Source organism: Oncorhynchus masou, chromosome 13, assembly GCF_036934945.1.
Source record: "Oncorhynchus masou masou isolate Uvic2021 chromosome 13, UVic_Omas_1.1, whole genome shotgun sequence".
NCBI lineage: Eukaryota > Metazoa > Chordata > Actinopteri > Salmoniformes > Salmonidae > Oncorhynchus > Oncorhynchus masou.
The window spans coordinates 68,192,976-68,217,602 of record NC_088224.1 but is presented as its reverse complement, the minus strand read 5'-3'; the positions used below and the strand labels follow the sequence as shown (position 1 = coordinate 68,217,602).

General features: G+C 41.8%; 2 protein-coding genes across 5 annotated transcripts; both read left to right on the top strand.

The window, feature by feature from the left end:
* Window positions 1-1,634: 1,634 nt before the first annotated feature.
* On the top strand, window positions 1,635-14,784 carry LOC135552920 (TLC domain-containing protein 1-like). The gene is made up of 4 exons (XM_064984862.1): window positions 1,635-2,221; window positions 4,639-4,721; window positions 6,348-6,430; window positions 8,485-14,784. Exons 1-4 carry the CDS (start codon window positions 2,016-2,018, stop codon window positions 8,884-8,886), a joined length of 774 nt encoding a protein of 257 aa, XP_064840934.1. The 5' UTR covers window positions 1,635-2,015; the 3' UTR covers window positions 8,887-14,784.
* Window positions 14,785-15,319: 535 nt separating this feature from the next.
* On the top strand, window positions 15,320-21,254 carry LOC135552919 (ras-related protein Rab-34-like). 4 transcript variants are annotated; one of them, XM_064984861.1, is made up of 13 exons: window positions 15,320-15,488; window positions 15,581-15,628; window positions 16,496-16,554; window positions 17,759-17,862; window positions 18,007-18,098; window positions 18,241-18,306; window positions 18,498-18,599; window positions 18,690-18,754; window positions 18,888-18,939; window positions 19,049-19,130; window positions 19,332-19,422; window positions 19,587-19,694; window positions 19,864-21,254. In XM_064984861.1, exons 4-13 carry the CDS (start codon window positions 17,788-17,790, stop codon window positions 19,929-19,931), a joined length of 801 nt encoding a protein of 266 aa, XP_064840933.1. In that variant the 5' UTR covers window positions 15,320-15,488; window positions 15,581-15,628; window positions 16,496-16,554; window positions 17,759-17,787; the 3' UTR covers window positions 19,932-21,254. The 4 variants fall into 4 exon arrangements, with proteins under 4 accessions (XP_064840933.1, XP_064840929.1, XP_064840931.1 ...); XM_064984857.1 differs by having other exon boundaries at window positions 16,483-16,554; XM_064984859.1 differs by having other exon boundaries at window positions 15,320-15,628; window positions 16,483-16,554.
* The last annotated feature ends 3,373 nt before the right edge of the window (window positions 21,255-24,627 follow it).

Genomic DNA, 24,627 nt, shown 5'->3' with positions numbered 1-24,627 from the left:
CCACAAACAAGCACTGAGCTAGGCTGAAACACCTGCATTTTGGAGCTGCCTTACTCAATAAAGCAAAAATAAACCATGATTGCATGCAGCTTTATTAACTCATTTTTTTAAAATTCATTGTTTGCAAACTGATATGTGGCAGATTTATTTCTGTCAATATTCAACCCTAGTTTAAGGGACTCATTGTCCTATTCTCTCCACTTAACCCTAGACTTAGTTTTCATGTGTCCATGTTGAAATTTGAATCTCTGGGAATGAGCAACATACCAAAATAACATGGAGACTAGACACAACCACATTTTGGCTTAATTAGGGTGCCAGTGTACTAAAGTCTTGAATACCAAGATTGTAAGGGCTAATGATAACATAATGGGTCTAAGAGAGAATGGCACTGAGTGAATGGCTGTTTTAACTACAATAGCATTATCAATACAAGTGCAACAGGTTAGTTCTTGAACACACCCCTGTTGCCCTGTCAGCAGCAGGTGTGTGCAATTGTAATTAAGGTTGGGGCTTCCAAGTAGGCCTGCCTTGTGTATACAATCTTGGCATTTTGTACCATTCAGGAATTTCTCCTTGACCTTGTGAAGGTTATTGTATGAAAGGAGGACGAGAGTGGGGGTGTTGTGCTTTAGTTCAAATTCTATGGATCAAGAGCTGTAAGTATGTTTCAGGTTTGAGTGCCCATACCCTTGAACTATTTATCTATCAAATCCCCCACATTACACAGGGTCTGCAACAACATCATGCTTTATATCCTACATATGCATCTTCATAACTTTTATGCATTCCTCCAAATCCCTAATTACATATAGTCTTCATAAAGCGACAGAGAAAGCCACTGTTGTTTTGAAGGCATGTTGAGACATTGAACTAATGAATTTAACCACTTAGTATTTGCTTTGTACTGTATGTGGGGGCTTGTAATTGACACGTGTAACATGTTGTACACACAGGGCTGAATGTAAAAGGCATGTGGACATGGGTTAGGCAAAAAGGAGGGACTAACCTGAACTTGTCCAATAACAAATGTAGATCCCCCCCCCCCCCCCCCCCACATATTTTGCTACGGTTTGCCCTAATGAATACACCACATGTAGTAGTGTTCAGGCCCTGGTATGTTGCCACTGTTCCCCCCTCACTTCCCCAACTGGACCAGAGAGGCCAGCTGTGGGGAGTGTGTGCTCTGTTTATGGGAAAAGTGTAGGGGGGAGAACAAGACAGTGGTTTATGGAGCAGCACAGTTTCTCAGTAAGTGAGGGAGTGTTAGTTGGCTGTTAGGCTAAATTAATTAGTTGATTTGCTTTTCCATTTTAGTGAGAGTTTCAGAGCTGTGGTCTCTGTGGTTACCACCAAACTCAGTCAAAGTTGACTGTATATCACACTTCAAATTCACATTTTATACAGCCTGCTCTGTGACGGTGACTATTTATCCAGAGAAACAACAAAAAACATTGTTTCCTAGTAATGATTTAAGTTACAACGTTACACTCTATACCCTAATAATGTTTTTAGCCCTGTCATATAGTTCAACTTTCTTGTTTGTGTTAAGTAAGATGTGGCCCCTCCTTGATTCTCTGGTTTTCTGGAAGCAGGCCACCCACACCACTCCCTCTCCACCACTCCCCCTTCTCTCTAGTCATAGTCAGACACAAGCAGACTGGTTGAGTGGCAACACACTACGAGAGGGGGGAAAAGATCTGTAGAATTGACTGAGCTGTTTTTAAGGGAGCCCTAGATAGTCTCCCCTCTCTGAGCCCGGGAAGTAGTGGAAAGCGTGAGAAACTCTGCGCCTATTCTCCGAGTAGTTCTGAAACGAGCACGAGGGGTAAAGACCGCATCTCTAAAAACAACTCCCTTCAAACCCCTGGAACTGTGACTGTCCTGAGAACACTCCCCTCACACATTCTCCCACTGACCGTGGAGGCGTGAGAAGAGCCGTGGAGAGGAGCAGCTGACGCGAAACAGACGAAGCACAACAAGGAAGAGAGTAAAAAGGAGAGGGGGAGGAGAAGATGGAGGTCTTGCTTCCTGTGTTGCAGCGACACCCTGGACTGTCTGTGTTGGTGTGGGCTCTGATGTTCCGGGTGGCCCACCGACTACTACAGAATCTGCCTGTGCCCAAAGCGGTAGCGGTGGATGACTTCCGCTCCTGGAAGTGGAGGAACCTCTCGGTCTCTATGGTCCACTCCCTCCTGACAGGGACTTGGGCTGTGACCTGGTGAGTCACTCTCTGCACTGGGACACCATTGTTCATTCACAGTGGATCCACATGATGTGTTATGTAGGGGTGTGTGGAGCTGTAACAGTCACTGACAGGGGAGAGGAGGAGGAGAGTGATGAGCATGTTCAGACAGGAAGATGTGAGGAGACTAAGGAATTCTCAAGTTGGGAGGGAAATGCCACAGTACAGCCTACCCAATGGCCTTCTCAGGAAACAAATACTTATTGAGCTCTGCGACACTAGGCCGTGAGATGTTAATTTTATGCTTGTAGTTTAGAGTAGCTGATTAGGGCAGTAAATGTTCCCCTGTGTAGTTAATAACTATCTGTGTCAGTTTATTGCAAATGAGGCAGATATTGAGTCCGCAAAGACAGAGCCTTAATCAGATTGTGGAAGTTTAGTAGGCACATCTGTTTTGACATAAGAAAAGTTACAAATTCTTGAATCCACTCAAGTCAATTAGCCTAAATAAATTAGTGTCATGCTAAAGATTTTAAAAAAATATCCACTCATGAGAATGGTGATGTAGCCCATTTTCGAAGAGAGCAAGTAGGTAAACTGGAAAGACCTGCTGGCTAGATGACTGTTGTAAAAGCTGTTATGTGAGGTGGGGACTTCTGAAGGATTGCAAATCAATCCTCCATTTAGTGCCAGATCGGAGCCATAACACATGATGTTACACACACTGTTTTTGTAGTACAAATAGATATACAGTACCAGTCAAAGGTTAGGACACACCTACTCAAGGGTTCTTCTTAATGTTGACTATTTTCTACATTGTAGAATAATGGTGAAGACAAACTATGAAATAACATGTCATGTAGTAAAAAAGTGGTGAACAAATCAAAATATATTTTACATTTGGGATTCTTCAAAGTAGCCACCCTTTGCTGATCTAAATAAATCTGACTGTCACCAGCAAAGCACCATCACACCACCACCTCCATGCTTCATGGTGGGAACCACACATTCGGCAATCATCTGTTCACCTAGTCTGTGTTTCACAAAGACACAGCAGTTGCAACCAAAAATCTCAAATTTGGACTAACCAGACCAAAGGACAGATTTCCACTGGTCTAATGTCCATTGCTTGTGTTTCTTGGCCCAAGCAAGTCTTTTATTCTTATTGGTGTCATTTAGTAGTGGTTTCTTTGCAGCAATTTGACCATAAAGGCCTGATTCATGCAGTCTCCTCCGAGCAGTTGATGTTGAGATGTCTGTTACTTGATCTCTGTGAAGCATTAATTTGGATTTATCCTCTGCAGCAGATGTAACTCTGCGTGTTCGTTTCCTGTGGCGGTCCTCATGAGTGCCAGTTTCATCATAGCGACTGAACTCGAACAAACATTCAAAGTTCTTGATTTTCGGTATTGACTGACCTTCATGTCTTAAAGTAACGATGCATTGTTTCACTTTGCTTATTTGAGCTGTTCTTGCCATAATATATTCTGTGTACCACCCCTACCTTGTCACAACACAACTGATTGGCTCAAATGCATTGAGAAGGAAAGAAATTCCACAAATTAACTTTAAGGCACACCTATTAATTGAAATGCATTCCAGGTGACTACCTCATGAAGCTGGTTGAGCAAATGCCAAGAGTGTGCAAAGCTGTCACCAAGGCAAAGGGTGGCCACTTTGAAAAATCTCAAATCTGAAATATTGATTTAACACTTTTTTTGTTTTGTTTTTAGGTTACGATTCCATATGTTATTTCATAGTTTTGATGTCTTCGCTATTATTCTACAATGTAGACAGTTAAAAAAAAGTAAAGGACCCTTGAATGAGTAGGTGTCCAGACTTTTGACTAGTAGTGTATATATATATATATATATATATATATATATATTACACAGTACTTGCATAGCGGACATGGCAGGCTATACAATTTAGGCTAGTAATAGATGTTTTATAAAGTGAAAGCAGTTATATTCGACAAGCTGCTGTTCATGTAGTTCACTTCATTATTGCCATACGTGTTCACCCTGACCTGCTAGAAATCATCAGGTCATGCATTATCAGGGGAATGTACTGTCTCACCGTAGACTTTGCTATTGACCTTGTGAAGGCACAAAGCATCTTGTAAAGAAGCAGAAGAATCGCTGTTACCAGATCATTATATTAAGTGTGTGCTTAGTCAGGCTATTCTCTACAGCAGGGTTTACCAAACTTGCTCCTGGGGCCTCCCCTGGTTGCACGCTTTAGTTTTTTGCCCTAGCACTACACAGCTGATTTTCAAATAATCAAAGCTTAACGATGATTTTGTCATTTGAATCAGCTGTGTAGTGCTAGAGCAAAAACCAAAACGGGCCAACAGGACCAAGTTTGGCAAAGCCTGCTCCACATTGAGCCCTGTGTCTGAATGAGAGGAACTCCGACTTCTGTCCATAACCATGTATCCCTGTCCTCTCCAGTGTGATCATTTCGCCTGAGTTGGTAACCAACATTCACTCTTTCTACACGGCCCCGGCCTACATGCTCATCTGCATCTCATCAGGTCAGTCACTACCCCTTTAAGATGGCTGCTAAAAGACCTGTGTGTGAAAGGGTTAATTAAAGGTAAACTGGGTATTCATTAACATTGACCACAAATGTCACGCCCTGGCCATAGTTTACTTTGTATGTTTCTATGTTTTGGTTGGTCAGGGTGTGATCTGAGTGGGCATTCTATGTTGGATGTCTTGTTTGTCTATTTCTATGTCTGGCCTGATATGGTTCTCAATCAGAGGCAGGTGTTAGTCATTGTCTCTGATTGGGAACCATATTTAGGTAGCCTGGGTTTCACTGTGTGTTTGTGGGTGATTGTTCCTGTCTCTGTGTTTTGCACCAGATAGGGCTGTTTTAGGTTTTCGCATGTTTGTTATTTTGTTAGTTTAATTGTATAGTTCTTTATTAAAATAAAATGATTAACAACCACGCTGCATTTTGGTCCGCTCCTCTCTTCCACAAGGAAAGCCGTGACAACAAATGGAGTGGGGTTCATTGTGGGGGGTCTGTAAACACTTCAACTTTTTGTTGTAATGGCTTCAGTCTGGCTTGATCCATTTTTCTTTTTTTAAGTTAAAAGGCATGGAGTGGATCCTGAGCTTGACAGCTACTTTCGTTCCTAATAATAGCTGGGATATCCTGGGGGTTATCCTGGGGAAATACTCTCCGACCTTTCAGTGGCAGCCAGATTGAGAGAATGAGCAATGAAGATCCGCCCATCTCACCGGGGTCAAATAGGGGATGGGCCACACCTTCGGATTGCTATGGGCACCAAAATGAATCCCCTAAAGACCCAGCAGTCAACAGCCCTGCTGAAAGATGTGATGATGAGATGTGACTAGTGTTGATGTTATTATTTTGTGTGTCGCATGCATGTAACTGAAGCTGCAGGTCTGAGGAGAGCCAGCCTGACAGTCGCAAACCTTCCATTCCATTGAGACAGATTGCCATTTATAGAGGTTCACACCACTCATTTTTGAAATGCAGTCCAAAGCGGTTTTCCTTTAAAGTGTAACACATGTCCATGGTGCTGATAATCAGGATGGACTATGCCAGTACGGTCCAATATATTTTTCTCCGCTGATATATGTAAGGACAGGGAAGTCCTGACTATTTTGTTTATGGTACTACTGTTATCAACCATGTAGATGGCCTCCCTCCTCTGTTGTTTGGACCTTGATAAGTAATCCATAGAAATAGAATCTCTGTTCCAATATCCACACTAGCATAGAATTTGAATGAAGCAATGTATTGGGCATGCATTCAAACGGGTATGCTGGAATGCACGTTGGAACGTGGCCTAAGATTAGATAGCTCTTAGATCAACTCTGTACTGGTATCCCGTGTATATAGCAAAGTTATCATTACTCATTGTGTATTTATTATTACGCGTTTTACTTTTCAAATCACATTTTATTGGTCACATACACACATTTAGCAGATGTTTGTGGGTGTAGCGTGTCTAACAATACACACATCTAAAAGTAAAACAATGGAATTTTTTTCTTGGCATTGTTGGGAAGGGCCCATAAGTAAGCATTTCACTAAGTCTACACCTGTTTGTGATGAATACCATTTCATTTAGAATGCTCAAAAGTCCTCGACTGAGGCATTGCTCTTTACTCTCCTTTGACAGGATACTTTGTACAAGATGCAGGTGACATCATTCTAACTGGACATGCAAGAGGATCCTGGGAGTTCTTAATTCATCATGTTCTGGTAAGATAATTTACCTTTTTGAGTTTGTACCTGGTAAGAATTAAAATATGGCCTTTTTTAAATTATATATTTTTGGTTTTGTTACAGCAGCTACTGCTAGATTGTGTCTGAAGGTTAGATGCAATATTTTAATTCACTGGTTTTATTTTATGACCTTGTGAAAATAGACTGATCGCTGCGCTCACGCTTTGTTTCACTTCAAGCTAAGTGAAGTGAAGTGAATTGAAACAATGTGAGCTGTGAAGGAATTTTGCAGATGACATCTTAATATTGTATGGTGCTAAGAGGAATCACACTCCTCCTAGGGGGATTTTACTGTGTCAGTAGTGACATTTTAAAGGTACCACAATGCGGGCCTATTCTGTAATCTAAATGAACACTCCTGTGTGCCTATCCCTGACTGCAGGCAAACAATCCACCATGCCACTGATCTGAGGCACACATTGAGCTGAGCTTCCCTGTGTCTCCGATTAGTCAGTGTACACTATATATACAAATGTATGTGGACACCCCTTCAAATTAGTGGATTCTGCTATTTAAGCCACACATTGCTGACAGGTGTATAAAATCGAGCACACAGCCATGCACTCTCCATAAACAAACATTGGCAGTAGAATAGTCTTATTGAAGAGCTCAGTGACTTTCAACGTGGCACCGTCATAGGATGCCACCTTTCCATCAAGTCAGTTTGTCAAATGTCTGCCCTGCTAGAGCTGCCCCAGTCAACTGTAAGTACTGTTATTGTGAAGTGGAAACGTCTAGGAGCAACAATGGCTCACAGAACGGGACCGCCAAGTGCTGAAGCTCGTAGCGTGTAAAAATCGTCTGTGCTCGGTTGCAACACTCTCTATTGAGTTCCAAACTACCTCTGTAAGCAACGTCAGCACACAAACTGTTCATCAGGAGCTTCATTAAATGGGATTTCATGGCCTAAGATCACCATGCGCAATGCCAAGTGTTGGCTGGAGTGGTGTAAAGCTCGCCACCATTGGACTCTGGAGCAGTGGAAGCACGTTCTCTGGAGTGATGAATCACGATTCATCGTCTGGCAGTCCGACGGATACATCTGGGTTTGGTGGATGCCAGGAGAAGGCTACCTGCCCAAATGCATAGTGCCAACTGTAAAGTTTGGTGGAGGAGGAATAATTGTCTGGGTGGTTTTTCATGGTTCGGGCTTGCCCCTGATTTCCAGTGAAGGGAAACCTTAATGCTACAGCATACAATGATTTTCAGGGGTGGGCAACTCCAGTCCTCAGGGTCCTGATTGTCACACTTTTTTTCTCCATCCCTAGCAAACACAGCTGATTTAATCAAATTGCATTCTAAACTGAAGTTCGTGTTTAGGTGATTATTGGAGTCTGGTGTATTCGCTGGGGCAAAACTGTGACCCCAAACAGGCCCCCGAGGACTGGAATTGCCCACCCCTGCCAGATTCTGTGCTTCAAACTTTGTGGCAACCGTTTGGGGAAGGCCCTTTCCTGTTTCAGCATGACAATGCTCCCGTGCACATAGCGAGGTCCATACAGAATGGTTTGTCGATCAGTGTGGAAGAACTTGACTGGCCTGCAGAGCCCTGACCTCAACCCCTATCAAACACCTTTGGGATGAATTCGAATGCCGACTGCGAGCCAGGCCTAATCGCCCAACATCAGTACCGGACTTCACTAATGCTCTTGTGACTGAATGGAAGCAAGTCCCTGCAGCAATGTTCCAACATCTAATGGAAAGCCTTCCCAGAAGAGTGTAGGCTGTTATAGCAGCAAATGGATCAACTCCATATTAATGCTCATGATTTTGGAATGAGATGTTCGACAAGCAGTTGTCCACATACTTTTGGTCATGTAGTATTTGTCCCAATATTCTGACCACTAATTGGTTGATTAGTGTTTTTTTGGTAAGCCATTACTCATACAGTATATTCAATATAAATGGTCAATTTTTCCCCAGTTTTACTATTGCAAAGATTACAGTATCCCAATTGCCTTACAGCAGTAAGGCGGCAGAGTGCCATTGGTATATATTAACTACTTTCTCTCTGTCCTTTCCTTCCTCAGGTGCTCTGGTGCTTCCTGTATTCTCTGTACTCGCACCTCTACGTGGCCGGTGCTGTGGTGGCTCTCTTTGTGGAGGTTAACAGTGTCACCCTGCATTTGAGGCTAATGCTGAAGCTAGCATCACAGCAGTCGTCACCTCTGTACCAAATCAATAAGTTCCTCAACCTCTTCACCTACATCGTCTTCCGCCTCAGCGCACAGTTCTACCTCACATATTACATCGTCCAGAACTACTCCTGGATGGACAAAGGAGGCTACTTCCTGGTTACCATGACTCTCATGAACACCATGATCCTGATCTACTTTTATCGTCTTCTCCGCGCCGACTTCTTCCCCCGGAGCAGGGCTCACATGGAGCAAAATGGCACCCACAACAACGTCAAAAAGTTCCTCACTGAATGACACCGATAGTGACATGACCGTATACCAGATGTTGTGTTTGGTGTGTTTGTTCGGTTACACATCTCATCGCATTGTGTCAAGCTGTGACTTCATTTTTGTTTTTTATTATTATTATTATTATTATTATAACAACAACAAAATCTCTCTCTCAAAGGCTCGTGTTGTTGTGAGAGGTGGCCAGGAAAGGATGTGGACAGTGGTACATGCCCTATAGTGATGATTATGCCCACAGTGGCTGAAGATCCCTCACTCACACTAACTGGGCAGCATACAGTGAGAGACTGGTCTCTTCACACTGACTGGGAGAATCCTACTAAATTACTTCCAGGATACTGTGCCACTTTTGCTTCTGATCATAGCTAATACAATTGTTAACAATATAGGAATTTATATGATTCATGTGGAATGCTCTTTTACAGAAAAAATGCTAACAATCATACATGCATACAGTAGAGAAACAAACTGCCAAGGATAACAGGGACCACCTTGGTTGCTGTACAGCCCACCCCACAAATTCTGTCAGGTGTGGCTTAGCAACATAGTTTTATTGAAATTTCCACTAATAGGATTTTGTAAATGTACTATAATACAATCAATATCTGACACTAACAAACTGTCAGACAATACATCTGTTTCACTTTCATTCTTCCCTGTTTGGTCTCAAAAGGTCAACACCAATACATGGGTGACTGGCATTCTTACAACAGCGACCATTCTTTTCAGTCCATAAATCTAACGTAGTGAAATGCATGTATCCCATGGAAAGTAGCTGAATGTACAGCCAGGTCAATTTTAATTTATTTATTGAGGTTACAAGAATTTCTTCTCTTCAAGTTATTTATCAAAGTGAACCGAAACGGACAGGTCCAGAAGATGGGTTAGCCTTGAGTCTTGGTAAGCCATAGTAGTGCCTATACCGCAGTTCCTTCGCAACAATTTCCCCTGGATAGCCCCCATAGTATGTCTATAGATGGTGTTGGGGAAGCTACTAAGCAAAAACAAAAAAAGAAGCTTCTTCTCACTGTCGACTGCGTTTATTTTCAGGAAACTTAACATGTGTAAATATTTATACGGATATAAGATTCAACAACTGAGACACAAACTGAACAAGTTCCACAGACATGTGACTAACAGATGGAATAATGTGTCCCTGAACAAAGGGGGTGTCAAAAGTAACAGTCAGTATCTGGTGTGGCCACCAGCTGCATTAAGTACTGAAGTGCATCTCCTCATGGACTTCACCAGATTTGCCAGATCTTGCTGTTTAAAAAAAATATTTTATTTCACATTTTTATTTAACCAGGAAGGCCAGTTAAGAACAAGTTCTCACTTACAACTTCGACGTGGCCAAGATAAGGCAAAGCAGTGCGAACAAAAACAGCACAGTTACACATGGGATAAAGAAATGTGCAGTCAACACAATAGAAAAATATACAGTGTGTGCAAATGTAGTAAAATTAGGGAGGTAAAGCAATAAATAGGTCATAGTGGTGAAATAATTACAATTTAGGATAGTAGGTAGGATAGTCAGTTTAACAAGGGTATGTTTGTTTGGCAGCATGAGTGAAGGAAGCTTCATTGCGAAATAGGAAGCCAATTCTAGATTTCATTTTGGATTGGAGATGCTTAATGTTAGTCTGGAAGGAGAGTTTTCAGTCTAACCAGACACATAGGTATTTGTAGTTGTCCACATATTCCAAGTCAGAGCTGTCCAGAGTAGTGATGCTGGACGGGTGGGCAGTTGTGGGCAGCGATCGGTTGAAGAGCATGCATTTAGTTTTACTTGCATTTAAGAGCAGTTGGAGGCCATGGAAAGAGAGTTGTATGGCATTGAAGCTCATCTGGAGGTTAGTTAACACAGTGTCCAAAGAAGGGCCAGAAGTATACAGAATGGTGTCGTCTGCGTAGAGGTGCATCAGAGAATCATCAACGGCAAGAGCGACATCATTGATGTATACAGAGAATAGTCGGCCCGAGAATTGAACCCTGTGGCACCCCCATAGAGACTGCCGGAGGTCCGGACGACAGGCTCTCAGAGTTCAGTGTGTCAAATCGATCTGAGAAGTAGTTGTGAACCAGGCGAGGCAGTCATTTGAGAAACCAAGGCTGTTGAGTCTGCTGACAAGAATGTGGTGATTGACAGAGTCGAAAGCATTGGTCAGGTCGATGAATACAGCTGCACAGTATTGTCTCTTATCGATGGCGATTATATCGTTTAGGATCTTGAGCGTGGCTTAGGTGCACCCATGACCAGCTCGGAAACCAGATTGCATAGTGAAGAAGGTACGGTGGGATTCGAAATGGTCGGTGATCTGTTTGTTAACTTGGCTTTCGAAGACCTTAGAAAGGCGGGGTAGGATAGATATAGGTCTGTAGCAGTTTGGGTCTAGAGTGTCTACCCTTTTGAAGAGGGGGATGACCGCGGCAGCTTTCCAATCTTTGGGGATCTCAGACGATGCGACAGGTTAAACAGGCTAGTAATAGGGGTTGCAACCATTTCAGGGGATATTTTTAGAAAGAGAGGGTCCAGATTGTCTTGCCCTGCTGATTTGTAGGGGTCCAGATTTAGCAGCTCATTCAGAACATCAGCAATCTGAATTTGGGTGAAGGAGAAATGGGAGAGGCTTGGGCAAGTTGCTGTGGGGGGTGCAGGGCTGTTAACCGGGGTAGGGGTAGCCGGGTGGAAAGCATGGCCAGCTGTAGAAAAAATGCTTATTGAAATTCTCAATTATTGTGGATTTATTGGTGGTGACAGTGCTTCCTAGCCTCAGTGTAGCGGGCAGCTGGGAGGAGGTGCTCTTTTTCTCCATGGACTTTACAGTGTACCAGAACTTTTTGGAGTTTGTGCTACAGGATTTAAATTTCTGCTTGAAAAAAGCTAGCCTTTGCTTTCCTAACTGCCTGTATATATTGGTTCCTAACTTCCCAGAAAAGTTGCATATCGCGGGAGCTGTTCGATGCTAATGCAGTATGCCACAGTATGTTTTTGTTTTTGTGCTGGTCAAGGGCAGTCAGGTCTGGAGTGAACCAAGGGCTATATCTGTTCCTGGTTCTCATTTTTTTTTGAATGGCGCATGCTTATTTAAGATGGTGAGGAAAGCACTTTTTTAAAGAATAACCAGGCATCCTCTACTGACGGAATGAGGTCAATATCCTTCCAGTATACCCGGGCCAGGTATCCTTCGACGATAAATGTGAATCCGACCATCACCCCTGGTGAGACAAAACCGTGACTCGTCAGTGAAGAGCACTTTTTGCCAGTTTTGTCTGGTCCAGCTACGGTGGGTTTGTGCCCATAGGCAACGTTGTTGCCGGTGATGTCTGGTGAGGATCTGCCTTACAACAGGCATACAAGCTCTCAGTCCAGCCTTTCTCAGCCTATTGCGGACAGTCTGAGCACTGATTGTGCGTTCCTAGTGTAACTCGGGCAGTTGTTGCCATCCTGTACTTGTCCCGCAGGTGTGATGCATTGTCCTGTGCAGGTGTTGTTACACGTGGTCTGCCACTGCGAGGACGATCAGCTGTCCGTCCTGTAACACTGTTTTAGGCGTCTCACAGTAAGGACATTGCAATTTATTGTCCTGGCTACATCTGCAGTCCTCATGCCTCCTTGCAGCATGCCTAAGGCGCGTTCACACAGATGAGCAGGGACCCTGGGCATTTTTCTTTTGCTGTTTTTCAGAGTCAGTAGAACGGTCTCTTTCGTGTCCTAAGTTTTCATAACTGTGACCTTAATTGCCTACTGTCTGCAAGCTGTTAGTGTCTTAATGACCGTTCCACAGGTGCATGTTCATTAATTGTTTATCATTCATTGAACAAGCATGGAAAACCGTGTTTAAACCCTTTACAATGAAGATCTGTGAAGTTATTTGGATTTTTACGAATTATCTTTGAAAGACAGGGTCCCGAAAAAGGGACATTTTCTTTTTTTGCTGAGTTTAGTTTACCAAGCGAACTTCTTCCAGTGTGAAGAAATTGGTAAGGTGCACTAAAGCCACCCTTAAATGATATTTTTATTATGTAACTAAAGTTACTTTTTCAAAGTTAACACAAATTTAATCTAAACTACTTTGTAGAAACGTAAATCTGATATGATTTAGACTACAAATTGCAAGAACCAATCACTTTGGGGTCATATGGTAACGATGTGTAATTTAGCTTATTAAACACGTTTCAAGTGTGAATGGCTGTGCTGCTGCTTCAGTTTCAACTGTTCTGCCTGCAGCTATGGAACCCTGACCTGTTCACCGGACGTGCTACCTGTCCCAGATCTGCTGTGTCAACTCTCTAGAGACAGCAGGAGCAGTAGAGGTGCTGACCTGTTGCACCCTCGACAACTACTGTGATTATTATTATTTGACCATGCTGGTCATTTATGAACATTTGAACATCTTGGTCATGTTCTGTTATAATCTCCACCTGGTAAGCCAGCCAGAGGACTGGCCACCCCTCACAGCCTGGTTCCTCTAGGTTTCTTTCTAGGTTTTGGCCTTTTCTATGGAGTTACTCCTAGCCACCGTGCTTCTACACCTGCATTGCTTGCTGTTTGGGGTTTTAGGCTGGGTTCTGTACAGCACTTTGAGATATCAGCTGATGTAAGAAGGGCTATATAAATTCATTTGATTTGAATGAAGCAGGTCTGATGCCAAAAAAGCCTGGAAATTATTGCCTACTTCACCCATCTTTTATTTATAAAAGTGGTGTGCAGTTCCAGGAGTTAGCTACACCACTACATGGCAAAAAAAGTAACCAACTACTGAAAACACTACAAAGATTTGAATTTAGTTCAACTACCACCAAGCTACTGCAAAATAGAGTAAAATTACTAGTTGAACTACATAGATAGTTCACTACTCCCCAACACTATAAATGTGACGCTGGACTGAATGATGTGGACAGAAATCTCTGTAGAACAACTGTGTACAATAAACGGTTTTGAAGAGCTGTACGGGCTCTTGTCAAATATACTTTACATTTTGCATTTATTTTTTTGTTAAGTTTTGGTTCCATGAGCTGAAGTAAGAGATCCCAGAAATGGTCCATAAGTACAAAAAGCTTACTTCTCTCCAATTTTGTGTGCACATTTGTTTACATTCCTGTTAATTGGCATTTCTCCTTTTGCCAAAATATGCCACACCTATCAGGTGGATGGATTGTCAAGCAGCAGATTAAACCGCATGATCATTACAAAGGTGCACCTTGTGCTGGCAATAAAAGGCCACTAAAATGTGCAGTTTTCTATCACAGTACTGCCACAGATGTCAAAGTTTTGATGGAGTTTTTCCTAGTCACCGTGCTTCTACACCTGCATTGCTTTGGCAGTACGTCCAATTGGCATGCTGACTGCAGGAATGTCCCCCAGAGCTATTGCCAGAGGTTTGAATGTCAATTTCACCTCCAACATCTTTTTAGAGAATTTGGCAGTACGTCCAACTGCCTTCACAACCACAGACCACGTGTAACCACGCCAGCCCAGCTTCTTCACCTGCTGGATCGTCTGAGACCAGCCGGATAGCTGATGAAACAGGAGTATTTTTGTCTGTAATAAAGCCCTTTTGTGGGGAAAAACTAATTCTGATTGGCTGGACCTGGCTCCAGCCAAGGTCAGGCCCACCCATGGTTGTGCCCCTGCCCAGTCATGTGAAATCCATAGATTAGGGCCAAATAAATTTCAATTGACTGATTTCCTTATTAACTGTAACTCAGTAAAACTATTGAAATTGTTGCATGTTGCGTTTTATATTTTTATTCTGTATAGTAAAAAAAAATACATATCACTGTAAAAAGTAAAATATACCTCAACATATAATAAATGATAAAGCAATTGCTTGACTCGAAGATGACATCTCTGATTTTAATAATTGTATTTGATGTGCCTCATTAAAGCTCTTTAAAATACTTTTGTTTGTTGAACGCATCTTCATGATCTGTTGAACAAATAAAGACCCTTAGTTAAGGAAGGAAAACATTGTTAAACTGTTTTGAATTATCGTCCAATTGCGTAAAGATAAAATATTTAATGGATCTATGCCGCCCTCTAGAGCTGTTTTGTGTAAACTAAAGAGATTATTGATGCTGGTGCATATGCAAGATGATTATACCACCTCCAGGAAAGAAGCAACAAAACATTCTGTATTTTGCCAGATGTGGAGTTAAAACCCTGCCTAATTGTAATTTTCCATTGGCTACTACTGGTAAGACACCCGACACCATGTATCCATGAGACAGGAAGTGTCGATGAGCAAAGAAATAGAAAAAGTGGCAAGGCAACATGGGCCTATAGTAAATATCAAAGGACAGAAAACCCAGCGTTCTATCACCGGAATATGACGCCAATGACTATAATGTTGCATTGTAGCCTACACGATTTTGTATAATGAACCATGTTGCAACAAATGAGAAATTAAATGTGTGTTTGGGCTACTTTGAGTCCAATGATATCTGCCGCCAGGGGGAGTCGACTCGCAAAGACTTTATTTCCCAAATTCCAATGAGAACCTGGAGCTGAGTCAGAGGTCCGCCTAAACACCTAAATAATTTGCAGACTACGTTATTTCCCACTCACTTCCGAAGGTCTGGTTTATTTGGTGTGAACGAATACGGTGAGCTTTTTGGAAAGATTCGGATTCATTTATGTAAAACCTCAAATCTTGAAACTAAACTAAAAGTCTAAGCTTTTCTTTATTGACTGAAGGTTTAACGTTACGCGTGACGAAAAAACGCCATCCTGTCCCGTTCCAAGGTATGTAGCTCCAGTGACATCCCAGCACGGACTCCGTTCGTTAGTAGCTTTTATTTTTCCTTTGTAGACAACTTCGGTTTTTATTAAACCATTTTGGGAGATCATGTTTCAGTGTGTCCACATGTTTTGGTTCTTGAAGAGACTAGTTGCTGCTTATCATGTGAATTATGATTAAGCATGATTACAATTATAACGAGTAACAATACTTTTTTACAATCTATTATCGGTTCAGTATGAATTAGCTATATTATTGTAAACAATTTACAGTAATTCATTTTCTTTGTGCACAGAACAATAGGATTAAAATAGAGATTAGTGGATCATCTCCAGAACAGACGAGTTGCTGGCTACTGACTCAGGCTAATCAAATCAAAGTTTATTTGTCACGTGCGCCGAATACAACAGGTGTAGGTAGACTTTACAGTGAAATGCTTACTTACAGGCTCTAACCCATAGTGCAAAAAAGTATTAGGTGAACAATAGGTAAGTAAAAAAAAATAATAATAACAGTAGCGAGGCTATAAAAGTAGCGAGGCTACATACAGACACCGGTTAGTCAGGCTGATTGAGGTAGTATGTACATGTAGATATAGTTAAAGTGACTATGCATATATAATGAAGCAGTAGTAGCGTAAAATTGTAATCAGTCAATTGTAATCGTGTAGTGGTGTGTCATCCCACAGGTTGCATAGGCTACTCTTGCTCATAATTGTCATGTTAACCAAACCCAGTGCTTAATTTGACTCTACAGTGGAAAGTCTGCATATTGTAGTTATCGGATTCACATGGAATTGTTGTTCAGTTTAAATGTTTGAATATAAAATTATTGGTGAAAAGATTAAATGTAATTTTAGACATTCTTCAAAGGACTCTGTTGGGTAACACAGCCTTCCATCTACCACCAACCTACCAAAGCGCAGCTCAGAGTAAGTATTTATTGCATTTTCCTTTCCAAATGGGAGGTCATTTAGAATGCATAAGATACTGTATTTACAATAGAGACATCGCTTCTCCCGTTATTCCTCAGTCTTCCCGCTCTTTCACTCAAATCCTGCCCCCTTTTCTTTGTGTAACCAGCTGTCATATCTGTTCCGCCCGCTAGGGACGTTTTCCTTTATGACGTAATTTGTAATCAAGGTATGATTCATTCTGTGTATATGTAATTCTGTGTGATTAGTTAGATATTTGGTAAATAAATAATTAAACCCAATTTTGTATTGCTGATTCAACTTGTTAGCCAGGGATCGTGAAGATAACAACCAAGAATTTACAACTTTCAGATGAGACTGAAATAAGGTGACGGTTAATATTGACTGCTACTGATGTAAAATATTACTAGGTCTTTAAGAGTTTATTTGGAAGATACCTGCTCTATAAATATTATTTTGTGGTACCCCAACTTTCTAGTTACTTACATTGACATGATTAGCTCAATCAGGTAATATTAATTGCAGAGAAAGGATTTTATAGAATAGCATGTCATATCACTTAATCTGGCATAGCCAAAGACACAACAACAGCTTGGAAAGCAAATAGCTCCTGCTTAAACAAAATTACTTATCTGTAGGCTAAGAAAATATTTGATCAACTTCTAAATAGGCTTAACAGCAAACAGCATTGTTTTTCCAAACTAAAACGAGAGAGATAGGCTTTTGGCATGAGCGCATCGGCCGGTGAGTGAGCTGCGCATTGTTGGGTGTGTCAGTGAAACTGGAAAGCTTTTTTAGGACTATAATTTCCCCCTCATATTGTACAATATGTGTGTCTCCTCCACACACCTAGGCCTAGTCTATTGGTGGATTCAAGACAAGGTCATGTTTAAGGATCTTACATTCTCAGTTTGTCAGTGTCAAAGTAGCCTGAAATTTCAATAATTTGTGTGGTATTAAAAAAGATTCAGCTCCTGTCACGTAAAATGACATAAAATTGCATGAAATGCGTTTATAAAAGGCCACATTTTTCCCGGACACACATCTGCAAACACCTCTACTCTACTGCTCTAGTCTAGACCACTATGCAAATGCGATGATATGCATGCAATGCTTTATTATAAAGATGATTTTCTGGAGCTCCCCGACAAAACCCAAGTCTCTCTCTCCCCCCTCCACTTATTCATTCTGTACCCTGTAGGTCCCTCTGATGATTGTTATCTTGACCTAATGTCTGTCCGAGTGTCATCCATGAGTGTGCTGCCTCCTGTTCGAAGGGACCGAGTCATTGCCCAGCTTCCTCAGGTAAGCATCATACAGTACATGCTAGCAGTCAAACAGTCATTTGAATGTGTTACTCTGTCTGGGCTTGCAAACCTAGTTCCTTTGCCCTCTAGGTTGCTTAGGCCATCAATCTCATAAAGCTGTGTTCATTATGTTCTAAACTAGTGTTACAGTAAGAAGGCTGCTGTGCAAACTAAAGATGAGTTCAACTTCAAAGTGAAGACTGCCTGCCAGGAGCAACGCACTGGCACAGTAGGGTGGGTAGGCCACAAAGCCTTTTTATGTTCAAGATATACAGATAGTTCCCTTATGGTATTATGGGGATGAGGGTGGTATGTTGTCTCATTGTGATCTTTGATTGTCTCTCTGTCTGTGGCACCTCTGATTTTAAACCAGTAGGTTTAAAATAGCTAAGGTCATAGTGGTTGGTGACCTGGCCGTGGGAAAAACCTGTCTCATTAATAGGTAAGCAAAGTTTGGATATTCCTGGTGCGTAGTGTTTGATTGCAGTATCAGTCAACTGGGCCGTTTTGGTGAATTAATAACCAGATGGAATGCAGTGCATACACCAAACTGGAATACCGTCGGTTGTGTTTTTTTATAGGTTGTTTGCAAGTACAGATTATCGGATTTTCCTAATCATTTACGCTTTTTAGATTTTGCAAGGATGCATTTGACAAGAACTACAAGGCGACCATTGGTGTTGACTTTGAGATGGAGCGGTTTGAAGTGTTGGGGGTGCCTTTCAGTTTACAGTTGTGAGTCTCAATCTACTGGTGTGTTCTACAGTAATAATTCCCAGAGCTAATCTGTTTCCCTTCACTCACCAATATCTCTCTCCTCTACAGATGGGACACTGCGGGGCAGGAGAGGTTCAAGTGTATTGCCTCCACATACTACAGGGGAGCGCAGAGTAAGGAAACTTTCTCTTTGAACAGTTTTTATGTTTCCATATAATTCATTACGACCTAAAACGTGTTGCCATGTTCTTAGGGACAGATTTGATGAGGTTTGAGTTTACTAATGAAGTGAATTCTGTTTTCCAGCTATTATTATTGTGTTTGATGTAAATGATGTGGCATCTTTGGGCCATGCAAGGTAAAATACATTAGATTCAACTGACATGAGTATGAATACACATTTCAGCTGCACGTGTGCTCTGTAAATTCCATTTGACATATTTGAATGTCGCTATGTTTATCCACAGGCAGTGGCTTGAAGATGCCTTGAAGGAGAATGATCCTACCAATGTCCAGCTTTTCCTGGTGGGCACAAAGAAAGACCTGAGTGTATGTGTTCACTCTTTTTATATGCAATCTGCAGAGGCACAATTGATCAATTTCTCCATTCATGTCAACTTCCAGAAGTCGAAGTTCAGACTATATACTGGATACTAAAAATTAATGGAATACTGTATATTATTATAATAATAATAATAATATGTTTTGTATGTCCATTGTGTTTCCCTCTTCTCTCTGTTATTTTCTCAGTCTCCTGCTCAGTACTCTCAGATTGAACAGGATGCCATCAAATTGGCTGAGGAAATCAAAGCAGAGTATTGGGCCTTGTCATCATTGACTGGTTGGTGGGCTAATACATCAGATCAATGTTGAGGCTGGTAGCAATAAGACAGGATGCAGCCTACTTGTTTGTAAGACAGTATTATAATTTGTGTTAACTAATTGTCTAAACATCTGAAGAAGAAAGGTGACTTCATGTTTTTTCCCCTCCTGTTCTTGTTGTAGGGGAAAATGTGAAAGAGTTTTTCTTCCGTGTTGCATCATTGGCATTTGAGGTCAACGTTCTGGCAGAGATAGAGAAGAGTGGATCAAGACACATTGGGGACGTTATCAGTGAGTGCACAGCTGTGCACTGTTAAAATATGGCACCATGCATTATGTGATACGAATAACATTAGTTCTCTTGCCACGTTAACCCTAACTAGGTTACAAACAGATCCTTGTATGAGTAACATAAGAAACACACAAGCCTTTTTTCATGCAAGTTTCTTGTTTGTTTCAGAAATTAACAGTAACTCAAACAGCCTGTATGCAACATCAAAGAAGAAACAGTCAAACTGTTGTCAATGAAGACAAACACATGACTACTACAGTAAAAAGGTACCAAAGCATCATTTCCTCAGAAGAGAAACTGAGAACCCATGACCACTCCCAGAGACATGGAATTTGCAGTGAGGCAGGACAGAGACTTTTGCCTTCAGACATTTGATTTTAATTTCTGCTGGCCCGGAAAGAACAGCTTCTTGGTTGGATGTGGATTCCTGTGGTGCTTGGCTCATTTTTGCCTGTCCAGAGTTTCGGATAGAAATTCCTCTGGTTCATTGTACTCCATACTGTACAATTCCAGTTCTTGAGTCCTGACAGAAATTGTGATCGAGGTACTGCTTTAATAGCTATGGAGTATGGACAATCATGGATGTCTTCAAATACCCAATATGGATATTTTTAAGACACTCCGCCATTAGGCCTGTTAGATTTTTTTACAGCGTTGTTTTGTTTAGTGTTGTTTCCCTGCGACATGTTTTTTGCACAATTTGTAACCATTGCATAGATTAAAACTCATGACTCCTTCCTGGGATGTTACATTATGCTAGCTAAGGAGTATGATTACATAATCCTATTTTTAACAGCACAACTGCATTCATACAGTATGAGAGATGTGTATTATTCAGATGTACAGTGCCTTGCGAAAGTATTCGGCCCCCTTGAACTTTGCGACCTTTTGCCACATTTCAGGCTTCAAACATAAAGATATAAAACTGTATTTTTTTTGTGAAGAATCAACAACAAGTGGGACACAATCATGAAGTGGAACGACATTTATTGGATATTTCAAACTTTTTTAACAAATCAAAAACTGAAAAATTGGGTGTGCAAAATTATTCAGCCCCTTTACTTTCAGTGCAGCAAACTCTCTCCAGAAGTTCAGTGAGGATCTCTGAATGATCCAATGTTGACCTAAATGACTAATGATGATAAATACAATCCACCTGTGTGTAATCAAGTCTCCGTATAAATGCACCTGCACTGTGATAGTCTCAGAGGTCCGTTAAAAGCGCAGAGAGCATCATGAAGAACAAGGAACACACCAGGCAGGTCCGAGATACTGTTGTGAAGAAGTTTAAAGCCGGATTTGGATACAAAAAGATTTCCCAAGTTTTAAACTTCCCAAGGAGCACTGTGCAAGCGATAATATTGAAATGGAAGGAGTATCAGACCACTGCAAATCTACCAAGACCTGGCCGTCCCTCTAAACTTTCAGCTCATACAAGGAGAAGACTGATCAGAGATGCAGCCAAGAGGCCCATGATCACTCTGGATGAACTGCAGAGATCTACAGCTGAGGTGGGAGACTCTGTCCATAGGACAACAATCAGTCGTATATTGCGCAAATCTGGCCTTTATGGAAGAGTGGCAAGAAGAAAGCCATTTCTTAAAGATATCCATAAAAAGTGTTGTTTAAAGTTTGCCACAAGCCACCTGGGAGACACACCAAACATGTGGAAGAAGGTGCTCTGGTCAGATGAAAGCAAAATTGAACTTTTTGGCAACAATGCAAACCGTTATGTTTGGCGTAAAAGCAACACAGCTCATCAACCTGAACACACCATCCCCACTGTCAAACATGGTGGTGGCAGCATCATGGTTTGGGCCTGCTTTTCTTCAGCAGGGACAGGGAAGATGGTTAAAATTGATGGGAAGATGGATGGAGCCAAATACAGGACCATTCTGGAAGAAAACCTGATGGAGTCTGCAAAAGACCTGAGACTGGGACGGAGATTTGTCTTCCAACAAGACAATGATCCAAAACATAAAGCAAAATCTACAATAGAATGGTTCAAAAATAAACATATCCAGGTGTTAGAATGGCCAAGTCAAAGTCCAGACCTGAATCCAATCGAGAATCTGTGGAAAGAACTGAAAACTGCTGTTCACAAATGCTCTCCATCCAACCTCACTGAGCTCGAGCTGTTTTGCAAGGAGGAATGGGAAAAAATTTCAGTCTCTCGATGTGCAAAACTGATAGAGACATACCCCAAGCGACTTACAGCTGTAATCGCAGCAAAAGGTGGAGCTACAAAGTATTAACTTAAGGGGGCTGAATAATTTTGCACGCCTAATTTTTCAGTTTTTGATTTGTTAAAAAAGGTTGAAATATCCAATAAATGTCGTTCCACTTCATGATTGTGTCCCACTTGTTGTTGATTCTTCACAAAAAAATACAGTTTTATATCTTTATGTTTGAAGCCTGAAATGTGGCAAAAGGTCGCAAAGTTCAAGGGGGCCGAATACTTTCGCAAGGCACTGTACCTCCTCCAGGGGACATAGGGAACCACAAGTAATAATAGCAACACATAAAAAGGGAAATAAAAGTAGGCTGAAACACTAGTAGGCCTAGGTTAGGCTATAGAGCCTAGCCCTCTCAGCTAAAGGAAAATAAATATAAATTGGACAGCTATAATGACATTTAGCGGAGCGGTGGGTCTTTGGATATCGGCTATATGTTACCTTCTTTAGTAATAGCATTAATCGCATTAAGTCATTGGTCCGTTTCTCATTGACCAGGATTGCCTTTCAAAAAACGTTTTGCCTCTTCTGGAGTTTTGAAGTGTCGCAGGGATCCTTGGTGAAGAATCCTCAGCTCGTTTGGGGATTTGAATCCCCTGAAGATGCCTTGGTCAATCAAGTATTTCTTCACCTCGTCAAACTCTCGGCGCTTTCGGCGTATTCCAGCTGACAGGTCCTGGTGTAAAGTGAGTTTGGCATTTCCCACTGTGATGGTGTTGATTTCCGCCACCTGTAGGACTCATTCCTTATCGGTGAATCTCAGGAAACGTATGGTGATTGGGCGCGGTGGTTGTCTGGCTGCTGGTGGGGAAAAAGCGTTTTCCAGGATTGTCACCTTGCCCCCTATCACACTGATCTGAGAGTTAATGGCATCTAATTTAATGTTGAATTCTGTACGTTGGGATCTCAACTCAGAAAGGATGCCTTCGACAGAGTGTGGGGTTGGGCCTCGGGGGGGAACGGGTCCTCTTGCTCCTGGCTAATGGCGCTAGCTTTTTCTGAAGCTAGCTTCTTCTTGGAGGCTTTTTCCGTCGCTAATGCTCGAGTCCGGGGTCTCGTTCAAGGGTCACGTGATCCCCCTAGAATATTATTTTGACTTGTTGAAACAAAGTTTAGGGGTAGATTTTTGGATTCCTTTCTCTGCATGTTCAACGAGTGGATTACTCAAATTGATTGCCCCCGACTAAACTAACTTTTTGGGATATAAAGAAGGATTTTATCTAACAAAAAGACACTACATGTTATAGCTGGGACCCTTTGGATGACAATCAGAGGAAGATTTTCAAAAAGTAAGTGAATATTTAATTGTTATTTCAATGTATGATACCTCTGCCGGTGGAACAATATTTTGATGTGCTGCACCGTCCTCAAACAATCGCATGTCATTTTTTTGCTGTATTAGCTAAATGTTTGATATCCATAATTTGTATGATTATTTATTTGAATTGTGCACCCTCTAGTTTCACCGGAAGTTGTCCCGCTAGCTGGACGCCTATCCGTAATTATCAAGGAATTTGTGGAGAGGTTGAAAAACAAGTTTTAATGACTCCAACCTAAGTGTATGTAAACTTCCGACTTCAACTTCCGACTTATTCAATCTTTCCATATCCCTGTCTGTTGGCCCCACTTGCTTCAAGATGTCCACCATTGTTCCTGTACCCGATAAAGCTAAGGTAACTGAACTAAATGACAATCTCCCTGTAGCACTCACTTTTGTCATCATGAAGTGCTTTGAGAGGCTAGGTAAGAACCATGTCATCTCCACCTTACCTGGCACCCTAGACCCAATACAATTTGCATATCTGTCATGTTCTGACCTTCTTCTTTTTTTTTTTTTTGTTATGTCTTTGTTTTAGTATGGTCAGGGCGTGAGTTGGGTGGGTTGTCTATGTTTGTTTTTCTTAAGATTTGGTATTTCTGTGTTTGGCCTGGTATGGTTCTCAATCAGAGGCAGCTGTCAATCGTTATCCCTGATTGAGAACCATACTTAGGCAGCCTGTTTTCACCCTTGAGTTGTCGGTGATTAGTTTCTGTTCCGTGTTTTTCCAGCACTGTTCGTTTGTTGTTTTATTTATTGTTTCAGTGTTCAATTACTTTATTAAAGAATATAGACACTTACCACGCTGCTCATTGGTCCTCCTCTTCTTCCACCTATGACGAACGTTACAAAGTTTAGCATGTCTTTGTCGTGACGAATCTGTGATCCTGCTGCCAGGAGAACAGTAATCAATAAGACCATTACATTTTACATTACATTTAAGTCATTTAGCAGACGCTCTTATCCAGAGCGACTTACAAATTGGTGAATTCACCTTCTGACATCCAGTGGAACAGCCACTTTACAATAGTGCATCTAAATCCTTTAAGGGGGGGTGAGAAGGATTACTTATCCTATCCTAGGTATTCCTTGAAGAGGTGGGGTTTCAGGTGTCTCCGGAAGGTGGTGATTGACTCCGCTGTCCTGGCGTCGTGAGGGAGTTTGTTCCACCATTGGGGGGCCAGAGCAGCGAACAGTTTTGACTGGGCTGAGCGGGAACTGTACTTCCTCAGTGGTAGGGAGGCGAGCAGGCCAGAGGTGAACGCAGTGCCCTTGTTTGGGTGTAGGGCCTGATCAGAGCCTGGAGGTACTGCGGTGCCGTTCCCCTCACAGCTCCGTAGGCAAGCACCATGGTCTTGTAGCGGATGCGAGCTTCAACTG

Excerpts from the sequence above, each read along its gene's own strand:
- LOC135552920 (XM_064984862.1), top strand. The coding sequence starts at position 2,016 with ATGGAGGTCTTGCTTCCTGTGTTGCAGCGACACCCTGGACTGTCTGTG. Across the intron at positions 2,222-4,638 it reads GGGACTTGGGCTGTGACCTG|TGTGATCATTTCGCCTGAGT; the intron begins GTGAGTCACTCT and ends TGTCCTCTCCAG. Across the intron at positions 6,431-8,484 it reads TCTTAATTCATCATGTTCTG|GTGCTCTGGTGCTTCCTGTA; the intron begins GTAAGATAATTT and ends TTCCTTCCTCAG.
- LOC135552919 (XM_064984861.1), top strand. The coding sequence starts at position 17,788 with ATGTCTGTCCGAGTGTCATCCATGAGTGTGCTGCCTCCTGTTCGAAGG. Across the intron at positions 17,863-18,006 it reads TCATTGCCCAGCTTCCTCAG|TGTTACAGTAAGAAGGCTGC; the intron begins GTAAGCATCATA and ends GTTCTAAACTAG. Across the intron at positions 18,755-18,887 it reads ATACTACAGGGGAGCGCAGA|CTATTATTATTGTGTTTGAT; the intron begins GTAAGGAAACTT and ends TCTGTTTTCCAG.